At 38.4% G+C, this 13,256-nt stretch overlaps 1 protein-coding gene across 1 annotated transcript; it reads left to right on the top strand.

Moving 5' to 3' along the window:
* The first annotated feature begins 671 nt into the window (after positions 1-671).
* On the top strand, positions 672-1,481 carry LOC130957359 (uncharacterized). The gene has a single exon (XM_057884222.1). It carries the CDS (start codon positions 672-674, stop codon positions 1,479-1,481), a length of 810 nt encoding a protein of 269 aa, XP_057740205.1.
* The last annotated feature ends 11,775 nt before the right edge of the window (positions 1,482-13,256 follow it).

Here is a 13,256-nt window from a genome sequence, read left to right as displayed (position 1 = left end):
CCATCGCAACACTTGAATAGAGATATGCATTCGATAAAATTGTTACAGCTGTGTATTGTAATGAAGGGGGGGTTTTTTCTTTGTGTATGGTCATGGGGGTACTGAAAAAATATTTCTCTGGAACCTTATGTCTGCTGAAATTCGCTCAAGGGGTGATATAGTGTTAAATGTTGCTTCGAGTGGTATTGCATCTTTACTTCTTTCCAATGGAAGAACGACACACTCAAGGTTTAAAATACCGCTGAATATAACTAAGGATTCTGTATGTAACATCAAACTTGGTTCCCCTCAAGCAATGTTGCTGTTGAAAGCCAAACTTATAATTTGGGATGATGCTCCAATGGTTAGTAGGTACTGCTATGAAGCACTTGATAAATGCTTGGGTGATATCATGAGGTCTTCTCCAAAATATTAAAAAGATTTGCCCTTTGGAGGAAAAGTGGTTGTACTAGGTGGAGACTTTAGACAAATTCTTCTTGTCATTCTACGAGGATCGAGAAAGATATCATTCATTAAACCGTGAATTCGTCTTACATTTGGAAGTTTTGTTAGGTGCTCAAACTAACAAAAAATATGAGACTCTCTGTAGGGACGACTGCTTCAGATCAAGATGAGACAGAGTAATTTGGTGAGTGGTTATTAAAGTTGGTGATGGTTTAATAGGTGACAATATGGATGGTGAATCTGAGATATGTCTTCCAGGAGATATTGTTATTCCTTCTTCGGACCAGGCATTTGATGAGTTGGTTCATTTTTCTTATCCAAATATTTTAGAAAACATGTCCTCAAAGGATTTTTTCAAAGCAAGAACTATACTGGCTCCCACACTAGACATTGTAGAAGAGGTCAACAACCATCTGATGGCTATCATTCTTGGAGGGAAAAAATTATATCTTAGTTCAGATTCTATTTGTATGGATGAAGGGAATATGGAGAGTCAACTAGATCTCTATGGTCCTGAATTACTGAATACCATAAATTGTTCTGGTTTGCCTTCACATAAATTAATACTCAAGGTTGGTGTTCCGGTGATGTTACTAAGGAATATTAACCAATCCAGTGGTCTTTGTAATGGTACAAGACTACAAGTTAGGAAGCTTGGAAATCATGTCATAGAATGTGAAGTCTTAACGGGTAACAATGTTGGTCATATTGGTAACAATGTTGGTCATATTGCTTTGATTCCAAGAATGAATATGGTACCAACAAATGAAACTGTCCCAGTTAGATTTCAACGAAGACAGTTTCCCATAATAGTATCGTTTGCCATGACAATTAATAAGTCTCAGGGACAAACTTTATCTCACGTTGGATTGTACTTGCCCAGACCAGTTTTTACACATGGCCAACTATATGTGGCACTTTCAAGAGTTAAGAGTAAGAGAGTTTTAAGAGTTTTACTTATGAATCACATAGAAATGTCTACAAATTCAACCATCAATGTTGTTTATAGAGAAGTCTTTGAAAAAATAGTATTCTAATGTAAATATGTTAATTTTATTTTAAATTCTGTATTAGTGTATAATTATTTTATTTTAAAAAATATAAAATAATTATTACTCCCTTTTTTAAGTTAAACTTTGATTTTGATAATAATTTTATAAATTTCTTAAAATAATAATTATTTTGTATTTTTGTTTTAAATATCAAAACATATAATTTTTTTTCTTATTTTTATAAATTTTTTCGTGTTGAGCACGGATTTATACACTAGTTTCTAACCTAGATTCCAAAAATTCCCAAATTGAAAATCAGAAACCCTAACCCTCCCTTACTCTCCTTAGTAGCAGCCGTTAGCCGCCACACTTCCTTCCCCTAACGATCATACAACATACACATAGCTGAGAAAAAAAGGCTAAAATGGAAAGGGAGAAGAGAGAGAGTTGGGAATTGGAGAAGAAGAGGGAGCCGCACTTTGCGCTGTGCAGCTCGCCGCCACCGCCGCATCTTGCCTACGCCGTCGCCTCCACTGAGCGGTTGCCGTCATTGTGCGAGAAAGGAGAAGGAGCTCCCGAGGGGTCGTTGAGCTGCTATGGTCACCATCATCTCAGATGTTCCCAAGGGGTTGTTTACGCGCGCGTAGTCCTCCAAGGAGCGCCGCTGACCATCGTTGCTGCCACTAGGGTTTACCGCCGTCACTGTGCCTTGCTATCGCCATCAGAGCCATCGCTGAGGAAGGGAGCCAGAACACCGTCGCTAGGTAGCAGGCTTGGCCATCGCCGAATAGAATGCAATGGTACTGAGAGGCATCACCGTTGATGATGCCGAAGCTTGACAAGGGCTATAACGCCGTTGCTGAACCACCGCGCCGCCGTAGCTGTCGCCGGGAAAATTGTTGGAGCTTGCCGAGGATACTATTCTAATTCTGAAGCAATTCATCCATGTCACTACCCATCTTTATCCTCTGTTCTGCCTTTGGGTTCTGCGAGTTGCCGAAGCCTCTGCCGCCATCAGAGCTGTTGTTCGGTTGATGCCGCTGCTGCTGTCAACGCCGGTGGATATTGAAGCTACTGTTGCTGATGCGAGCTAAAAATAAAAAGGGGTTCGCCGCGGTTGATTTCCTCAAATTGCGACATCGAGGTAGGAGATTTATTTTTAAAGTTAAATGTTTTTAATCTTAGAATGCCTAGAAAGTTATTCGGATAATTGCAAATAGTTAATAATGATTAAGGGTTGATTAATTGTTGTGAATTTTTTGAAATATGTTTGAGAATAGTTATTTGGAGTGATTATTCAGATTTATTATTAGAATTGAATATGGTTGTGATTATGCTGAATTATAATTGAAATTAGATGCGGTTGTGAATTGTATTTTGAATTATTGATTTCTACGATGAATTGGCTGAGATTCTGATTTTGAATGAATTATTTTGAATTGTTTGATATTGAATTGGAAATTTAATATATTGGAATGGCTGTAAAATGGATTTGTGACGGGTTGGAATTGGTTGAAATGTGGCTGCGAATGGTGATTCATTTAATGTTACTTATTAAATTGAAATATGATGAGCTAATTATTGAATGAAATGTATTTGAGAAAAGTTAGTTGTGGTAATTATTCTGAGTTATGATTGAAGTTGGATGTAGATGTGAATTGAGTTTGGGTTATGGATGTGATATTGACTGGCTTCGTTGTCGTGAGTAATTAACTGATGAGATTTACTTTGGTTTGAGGCTGTGATTGTTATTGAATTGTTCAAAATTCTGATTTTAGTCGATTATGTCAAGTTGGTTATTATTGTTGATTTAAGTTTAACTAGAGTTGATTTTGAGGATGGTTAAAGGATTGAAAGTTGACTACTGAACTATTTTCTTGAAGTATGATCTTTAGAATAAAATGGTAACTTTGCTAATAACTAAATAACTTTAAAAATAACTAGAAATATGAAAGGATGGTTTTTGGAATATGAATTCTTGAAGCTGGACTGGTTCACTTTTAAAGAATGGTTTATGAAAAATATGATTTTAATTGATGTTAGGATGTCGCTTATTAAACTGATTTATGATGAAATGATTATTGAGATTCTGCTGTTGTGATAATTGCTGATAAAAGGGCTGGTGATTTGTTAAGAAAGGGGGAACCCGTAAGGGTGGCTAAGTCCAAGTTTTAAGGGAGGTGCTGCCGAAATTTTATAAAATCTTAAGGCTTTGTTGAAATGTTATTTAAAAAGATTTGAATTTGAAAAATTATATTATTGGAGTTTTACTTAGATAAACAAAAATTATACTATTTTGAATTTGGATTACCAAGGAAAGATTTATGTTCAAGTTTGGATTATTTAAGAAAGAAACTATGTTTTGAGATTTATTCAATATGAAGAGAGTTATGCTTGGGGCTTGAAATAAAGGATTACCTTTTAGAAGTTTAATGAATATATAATATTTGAATTTGAATGGTAAAGAGAGATGATTTTTGAGTCTTTGGGAAGTTAGTAAACTTGAAAAAGAGTTTTATTTGGTTACTTTTAGTTAGAGGGTGATGTTTTGAAAAGTATTTAGTGAATTTAAAATAAATGATTTTCTTGAGTCTTTTGAAAGAAAATTAAACTAGAAAATAGTTTTAAATTTAGTTTGATTTAATATTTGCAAAAGTGAAAGTTGTAAAGTTTGTATAGTATGATTGAACAGAAAAAGAAAGAGTAAAGAGATAAAGAGAAAAGAGTAATCAAAGCAGAGTAAAAAGAAACAGAGAAAAGAGTAATGTGATAAAGAAAATAGAGAACAAGCAGAGGGCCTATTGAAAGATCATTTGTTGCATTAAGGCAACTGCAGAGATATTTGTGTGTTCATCTGTTGCATTGAGGCAGTTAGATAGATGGTGGTACGACCAATGAGAATGCTTTCCTAGGATACCTTGCTATAATGCTATGTTATAAGACAGAGGTTGCTTACAGAGGTATCGAGATACACACAGTTAGAGAGTACTCTTGTAAGATAAAGGTTGCTTACAGTGAGTGTGTTGTACTGATGTAAGACAGAGGTTGCTTACAGTGAGTGTGTTGGGTGTATATTGGCTAATACGTGCCGCCCTGCAAGACAAAGGTTGCTTGGAGTGGATACCCTACAAGACAAAGGTTGCTTGTAATGGGTATTGCCAATAGGAAAGCCTTATCCAGACAGAGGTTGCTGGGTAACATCGGGAGCACGTTAGTAATCGACAAATGAGCTTATTACCTGCACTAGGGCTAGACATGCATCATCTTTGTTTGCGCATTTGCATTTGATTGTGTTTGCTCGTTGTACTTCCTTGTGATTGTGCTGTTTGTCTTGCTGTGACTTGTTTGTATGTTGAATTGAATCTCTTGTTAGCGCTATTAGTTTGTGAACGTATGAAGGTGATTAAGAATTGACGTTCTGATTGAAAATTAATTATGTGACTGAGAGATGGTTTACATGACTAGTTTTATAATTAAGATTTGTTTTGAGTTAGAGATTCTAAAAGAGGTAATTAATTAGCTAAAGTAAAACTAAGAGTATTTTCAGAAGGTTTGATAAAAAATATAGTTTTCCTGATTATGTTAATTATTTGCATTTTATTTTATTACTTTTACGGCATTCCCATTTCCTACTGAGAACGTATGGTTTGTTCTCACTCCAAAATCTTCCACCCTTTCAGTGACACAGGTTCGAAGACTCAGTTTGAAGCTGTAGGAGATTATAGAATTTATTTGAGTTAAGTTACTTTCCTAGAGTTCCCTCGCCCTTGTTGTTTAAGAATTTTATTTTATACAGAGGGATAGGAATTGTATTCGAGTTTCATATTGAATTTACTTGTATAGCATTTATTATTATGAATAATTATGTGACTATATTATCTGGTGATCTTTGATATATGATTTTAATAAACAAAAGCAAACTTTTCTGGCTTTTTATTTAAAAGTGAAACGCGATATCGAGCTAAAGGCTCAATATTAAATAGTTAATAAAGAAAACAGGTTAGTAACGCCTTACTTTTGGTACGATCATGACGTATTGAAAGTTGGGTCGTTACAGAATAACCACTACTGCGGCTATTACCCAGGCGGGTGTTTAAAAGCTCAACCTGGAGCGAGTGGAATCACCACTACTGCCATTACTATACAGGCGTCACAATCCCTGACTTGGAGCAAATGGGACGAACCACAACCCTTGCTACTGCCCAAGATCTCAAAACATACATTCATTCAGTTTAAAATCAATCATCATTGTTATCAAATCTCAAACATTAAATTGGAGCAAGTGGGACGAACCACAACCCTTGTTACTACCCAGATATCACAAATGCACATTCATTCATAATCATTCTTTATTATTACCGATTTTCAAACGATGACCCGGAGCAAGCAGGACGAACCACGACCCTTGCTACTACCCAGGTATCACAGACATACATTCATTCAAAAATCCATAATTAAACTCATTTATCAAGGTTCTCCTTTCCCATCTCATGCCCGGAGCAAGTGGACAACGCCACTGCCTACTACCTGGGGTCATACGCTACATTCAACACTATCCATCATTATTCATTTACCACATTCATTAATCATATATGCATCTCCGGCATACTCACTATAACACCCCAATTAGTCTAAGCTTTACCTCACGTCGTAAAGCAAAGATTAATCAAGGATTACGACAGTTCTAGGTTCATACATATGATATATAGAAGGAATAATATTATCTAGAAGCCTAATAAAGGATATAGTTCAAAAACGGGCTTTAAAAGCGCAAAACGAACTAATGAAACGTCAAACTTAAAGCACAAGGAACAGAGGTGATATAAACAAAAATAATCGTATAATAGTGTAATATCATAAGAAACTAGCCACAGCTCACGGAGTTTAAGTCGGCTAGCCAGATATACAGACAAAAGAAATTGAAATTTAAAATGACTTATACAAGTTTTGTTCTCTCTCAAATACAAGCCTATAGGCCAAAACAAAAATAAAAAGTGAGAGATAAATTCAAAACAAACCAAAAAGACTCCAAATGGTATCCGGATCCTCTGCTTCTGTCACCAACCAAACAACTCACCGAGGTGGGTTGCGACCTGCATCTGAAAAACACAACAGAAATATGGTATGAGAACTGGAGGTTTTCAGTATGATAACAGTACCCAGTGATGTAGGATATAAGACCCCGGGATGCCAAAGACAATCCTAGACTCCATATCTATCACAAGAATTCAAGCTTAAAGCATTCTAAACCAAAAAAGCCTAATATGTAAAACCGTAACAAAACTTAAGCCTTAGCACCATAAAAGGGTGATATATCTTAGGGGATTTCTAATATAATCAAACGCTGCTATCCCATAGCCTTCACCAACCGATCCTCCATGCGATCCCATCGCCACCACCTTCCAAACCTCCTCAATCCCAGTAGAAAACACAAATATATACAATACAAGTAAAACACAGATAGTAGCATCTATAGCAATTAATTCAAATAGCAATTAGACATGTTATACAAATAGGAAAACAATATCAAGTCGGCAAAGCATACAACCAGATAGAAAATGCACATGATGAATGCCTGCCCTACTGGCTGTAATATCACATTGTCGGTTCAACTGCCAACCCGACACATCTTTATAGAGATGTTGCCCTTCGGAATCATGGTGTGGGAACCCCCGAGATATAGTGCTCGGATCACTATCCAGAGTTTTGTGCCTGTACGCTCTGAGGATTCGAAGGGATGCGAGTGGGATCTATTGCCACCGACCTCACATCTAAGCACACGCGAGACAAACCATCGCCCTTACGCCGCCGCCGCTACCTTGATAGGAGGGATCCAACCTCGGCCCTTGCCGGGCGCATAGCGTTTCATAATCTCAATGAAAAAGTAGTGCAGTGCTTTTCAAAAACATTTTTAGTATAAGATGGATCCATCACTTCATCCAGAGCCCTCGACTCTTTTCAACCACTGTTCATTCACATTTCAGTTCCAAACTCAACAGTTCCTTAATTCTCATCTCATTCATCAACCATTCATCACATAACATTGAACCACCTTCAATACGCCAGAAACCTAGGCCTCCGTTTTCTAAATTTTCCCAATAATATCGTCTAAAACCCTTAAATCCTTTCCCACTCTTAAAGTATCCAAAAATATGCCCAAGAGCCTTAAAAAGGTGTCATAGAAGCTTACAACCTTGTCGAGAAGGTGAAATAGTAGAAAATAAAAAAAAATTTGAGAAACAAGGTGTGTGCAGACGCACAGGGTGTGCGTGCGCACGCCCAGGAAGATTTTGAAAGTGTGCGTATGCATAGGGGTGTGCGTACGCACATGTGCTAAAATTTACAAGCCTTCTCACTCGCACAAGCTGTGTGAGCACCCCCAACAGACGACCTTTCCCGACTTGTGCGTACGCACAGGTCGTAATTCTTCATTGATGTGCACGCGCACAAGCTGTGCTAACGCTGCAACCAGAGCCCTTTTCCCTGCCTATGCGTACGCACAGGTCTGTGTGTCTGCACAAAATAAGATTTTTGCAGGGTTGTGTGTGCGCACAAGGCTGTGCATGCGCACATATCAGAAATCCTGAAAATACTGCAACTTAGCAGAATTTCAGATTTTCAACACCAACTTTGAATGATCATAACTTCCTCTACAAAATTCCAAATTTTACAAACCTTATATCGAATTAAAAGGTTTTCAATGAACTTTCATTTCAAACAATTTTCAACCAATTTTGAAAACCGAGGCATAAGTTATGATCAAACAAAGTTCATTAAAAAAATCAACTTTTACCCAAAGTTCCCAATTTACCAATTCTCCTAATTATCATATCTCAAACCAAACAAAACAATACCAAACTCCCCTCTACAACACAATTTACCCACTTGGGTCACTTTTCACAATTAATACCAATCTTTCCATCCTACTTCATCATTCTCAACCTTAATAATCAAATATATATAACATTCCAAACACATATCCACTAATCATCATTTATCACCATCAATTTTCATCATTAACTCAACCATGCTTCATATTATTAATCAACAATGCTCAACATCCAAATCCATCATATCTCAACATCATCATTTAACCATATCAACAATACCAATTTATTGTACACCATCAACCAACCAATCATCAACAACATATAGAATTTCAAACCTATCCTATGGGTCACTAACCTAAGTGTCCATGAATATTATATACTACATATAGGAAACCGAAACCATACCTTGGCCGATTCCCAATATGTCCAAAACCCCAATGTGAGCCCAAGACAAGCTTTCAAGCACAATCTATGCCACCAAGAATCTCCAACAAGCATCAACAAGCTCCAAACATCACCATAAACAAGCTATATGTACATAAACCATCATAAAACATCCTAGGGCTCATTATAATTGAAATTTCACAAGAGTTTCAATGCCTCTTACCTTGCTCAACAGTTTTGGAAGCCAAAACCAGCATCAATCAAAGGCTAGAGTGTACCTAAACACCCAAAAATCACAAAACCTCACTTAACCAAAACTCTAAAAAACTCGAAACTTTGAGGAGAAGAATAGAAAAGATTTCGTGGTTACCTCTCCAGTTTCTTGTATGGGTTTTGTAGAGCTCTTCACAAGGAACGCGTAGCTACAAACAGTGCGGCGATCGGAGCTCTGTAGCTCAAGATATTAGCTTGGAAATATTGAAATGAATAGTAAAATGGAGATTCTCATCTCCTCCTTCTCAGCAGCATGGGTGTTTGTTTATGTGTGATGTTGAAATGGGTTCACTTAATGAACCCTTTTATATGTTGGGCTTGGGCCCAACTTGGGCCCGGTCCAACCCATTAGCGTTTTTAGCACGTTTGGTCCAATTTCAGGCCAAATCTTTAAAATTAACACCCGGTTTTTCATTTCTAATATTTTTCTAAGGCCTTTGACTATTTCCAGTTTTTATCGTGCGGTACCGGGCAGACTTGAACCGGTTCAACTGGTTCAACTGTCGGTTCTCGGTTTTTCGCAGAAAACACATTTTCTGACTCAGAAAGACCTACTGAGTCCAAAAATCATATTTATATCCCCAAATTCTCATCCTAACTTTTCGGAATTTAATTTGGGTATTTAAATGATTTTATCCATGAAAAATCCAGTTCTTACATCCTCCCCTCCTTAAAACAATTTTCGCCCTCGAAAATCCGAATTATATATATTCTCCACGAAGCATCCCACTTTCAGCATTACGAACCCAACAAGTTGTCCACGGACCTCATTCTCCAATTCCCAGGTATGCTCTCCAACTCCTGCTCTTCTCCAAGCACCCCTTAACTAATGAAACTTCCTTTCCTCGCAGCTTCTTCACACGGTTGTCGTTGATTCTTACTGGTGTCACTTGGAATATCAAGTCCTCTCTCAACTGGACCGACTCAGGCTCTAACACATGAGCCGCATCCAACGTGTACTTACGGAGTTGGGACATGTGGAATACGTCATGCAAGTTAGACAAATGGGATGGCAAAGCGGTTACAAAATCCCTTGCGATTCCTTCCCACTTCCACTGAGGAATCTCAAGAGGCTGTATCATTCCTGACGGCTTTTGATGCTTTATCTTTGCCTTCTGACACGTCAAACACTTGGATACCGCTGTAGCTACATCACCTTTCATTTCAGGCCACCAGAACATCTTCTTTAAGTTATACTACATCTTCGCACTTCCAGGATGAATAGGAAATCCACTGTAGTGAGCCACCGACAACAAGGCTCGCCTTAACCTCCTGACATTCGGTATGCAAATTCTTACCTTATATCTCCACAATCCTTCACCATCCTTAATGAAATCCTCACGCCTCTTATCACCAACTGGTTGGAACAATTGCTGAAGCTTCTGCTCATCTTACTGAGCCTTTTGAATCTCCATCTTAAACGTACTTGAAATCCGTAACTGGTTTAAACAAGCTCTTCTAGCAACCTCATCAATGTCCAGCTTAAGATCCACAACTTATCCACTAGCTCCTCTTCCTTGATTCTCATCCAAGCAATTGTTAAAGATCCCCGACTCAAAGCGTCTGCGACCACCTTTGCCTTTCCAGGGCGATAACTCATTTCAAAATCGGAGTCCTTAAGCAACTCCATCCATCTTCTCTAACGCATATTAAGCTCTTTCTGATCAAAGACGTACTTGAGACTTTTTTGATAAGAAAAGACGCTAAACCTTACTCCATACAAGTGGTGTCTTCAGATCTTCAATGTAAATACAATCACCGCTAATTCTAAGTCATGAGTTGAGTAATTCACCTCTTGCAGTCTCAGCTGACGCGATGCGTAAGCCACCACATTCCGGTGTTGCATCAACACGCAACCTAAACCCTTCAGAGAAGCATCACAGTATACTTCAAATGGTTTATGCGGTTCCAACAAGATTAAAACAGATGCTGAAGTTAACTTCTGCTTCAAAGTTTGGAAACTCTCTTCACACTCCGACGTCCAAACAAAAGGCACTTCATTTCTTGTCAACTTAGTCATTGGTAGTGCAATCCGGGAAAATTCTTCAATGAATCTTCGGTAATATCTGGCTAAACCCAAGAAGCTTCTGACTTTCGTCACCGTTGTTGGTTTTTTCCATTCCATCACCGTTTCCACCTTAGAGGAATCTACGGTTATTCCTCTTTTGCTCATCACGTGACCTAAGAACTTCACTTCCTCCTTCCCGAACTCACACTTCGACAACTTAGCGTACAACTTCCGCTGCGTCACTCTGATTATCGTACTTAAGAATCCAAAAATTTTTCTTAACCCAAATACCGATTTTGTAATATTTGTCAAAACCTTTAAAACAACTTCAATCTAAGTGAGTCCATTGTTAAAACCTTATCAAAAGAGTCAAAAACCGTTTATCTATATATCAAACATTTTAAGGCATGATTTTTCTAAATTCATTGAAACCTTTAAATCAAAACCTTTCCATTTGAATCCCCTTTGTTAAATTAAAATTTACAAACCAAAATCACAAGTGAACAAAATCTTAGGACTCACTTTTCTTTTTTAAATCGTGTCATTTGATCAAAAGTTCCAATCTTTAATTTCAAAACCAAATCATTCGAAACAATTCATTCTAGACCAGATCACTGTTGAGTTTACTGAAAGGAGTCAAAATAGTTTACTCAGAAGTTGCCTACTTCAAATCATGATTTTCTTAAATTAAAACTTTTCAAATTGAATCCCTTTCGATAAGAGAAGTTAGAAACCATTTTCACAGTTGAACAAAATCAGAGAACTCACTGTTCGTTTAAACCATATCTCTTAAATCAAGAGTTTCGACTAATTCTCAAAACCGAATCATTTAAACCAAAGTTTCAAACCGGATTAGAAATCATTCTAAACCTTAAAACCGCAAAAATCATAGTTAAAAACCGCAAAGGCGTCAGTTGGTACTTCCGTTGCCACTAGTGCTGAACTGCACCCATCACCCATGCAAGGAGTCGCCAAGACTTCTAGTCATACCTGTTAACCATTCCGGCACGTCCACTCTGATCGTTCGTCATCACAAGTTTGAAATCCTCGGCTATCGCCACTAGAATCTTCCTTTCCCATGGTTTACTCCCAACAAAACCCTAGGCACTCGTAACCCTAACGACGACTTTGCAAAAGATAGAACCAAGCTATCCTCAGGCCCAGGAAATATAATACTCAAAGCATATGCTTACCTCTCATCGGAGGATCCGACCCCGTCGCATCACGTGAATCCAAGGTACACACACGGCCTGACAGTTGATTCTGACCCTCATCTCGGTTCCTCTCATGGCGACAGTACTTAGATATATGCCCAGGTTTCCCACACTTATAGCATCGACCATTTCCTTTCGCCTGATGAAACTAGGCTTTGTTGCCTCTTCTGAAATTCCCTTGACCTTGTAGATGATAATGAATATGTCCATCTTTCTTGAAGTTATGCCCCCTTGGTCTGAGATGATCTTCGAGTTCCCTACTAGTATTCCTTCCATGGGTGTTCCTTGACGAGGCTATCGTCTGATATCTTCCCTTAGCCCTACTTCGTATTTGATGCATTTCCATCCCTCATAAGACCCAGAAGTACACTGACTTATCCTCGAGAACCTACAAATTTCCTCGAACATGCTGGTGTATTCTGCTATAGTCATGGACCCTTGCTTCAGCTGTAAGAACTCCAACTCTCTGGCCTCCTTTATTGACTCAAGAAAGTATTTCTTGTAGAAAGCTGCCTCGAATAACGCCCAGGTAATGTTCACGTTATGTTGGTGTAGCAGTCGGCGCTCTTCTTGCCACCATTGCTGAGCTTCTCCCACGAGTTGATAAGTCGCATATTCCACGAACTTATCATACGATACATGTTGAGTTAGCAATGCACGCTCCACAGCTTGGAACCAGTTGTCTGCTTCAGTATTATTTTCCGAACCATTGAAAATCGGCAGTTCAGCTTTCCGAAAAGCAGCTAGAGTTCTCGGAACACCTCTCAAGCTTTCCTCAGCACCTTCTCAGCAGCTAGAGTTGATAAGTCGCATATTCCACGAACTTATCATACGATACATGTTGAGTTAGCAATGCACGCTCAACAGCTTGGAACCAGTTGTCTGCTTCAGTATTATTTTCCGAACCATTGAAAATCGGCAGTTCAACTTTCCGAAAAGCAGCTAGAGTTCTCGGAACACCTCTCAAGCTTTCCTCAGCACCTTCTCCATTGTCGTCTCCGCTTCTGGCTGATTGGGTTAACCTCTGCACTAATTGCAGAGTCACAGCAGCATTCACTTCCATTGTGTTCGCCAGGTTCGCCATCACCGCCATGAACTTGGCATGGTTATT

The sequence above is a fragment of the Arachis stenosperma genome, chromosome 10 (assembly GCF_014773155.1).
Source record: "Arachis stenosperma cultivar V10309 chromosome 10, arast.V10309.gnm1.PFL2, whole genome shotgun sequence".
Taxonomy (NCBI): Eukaryota; Viridiplantae; Streptophyta; class Magnoliopsida; order Fabales; family Fabaceae; genus Arachis; species Arachis stenosperma.
Note: the sequence above shows the minus strand (reverse complement) of the source record. Positions and strands in the feature narration are given on the sequence as shown.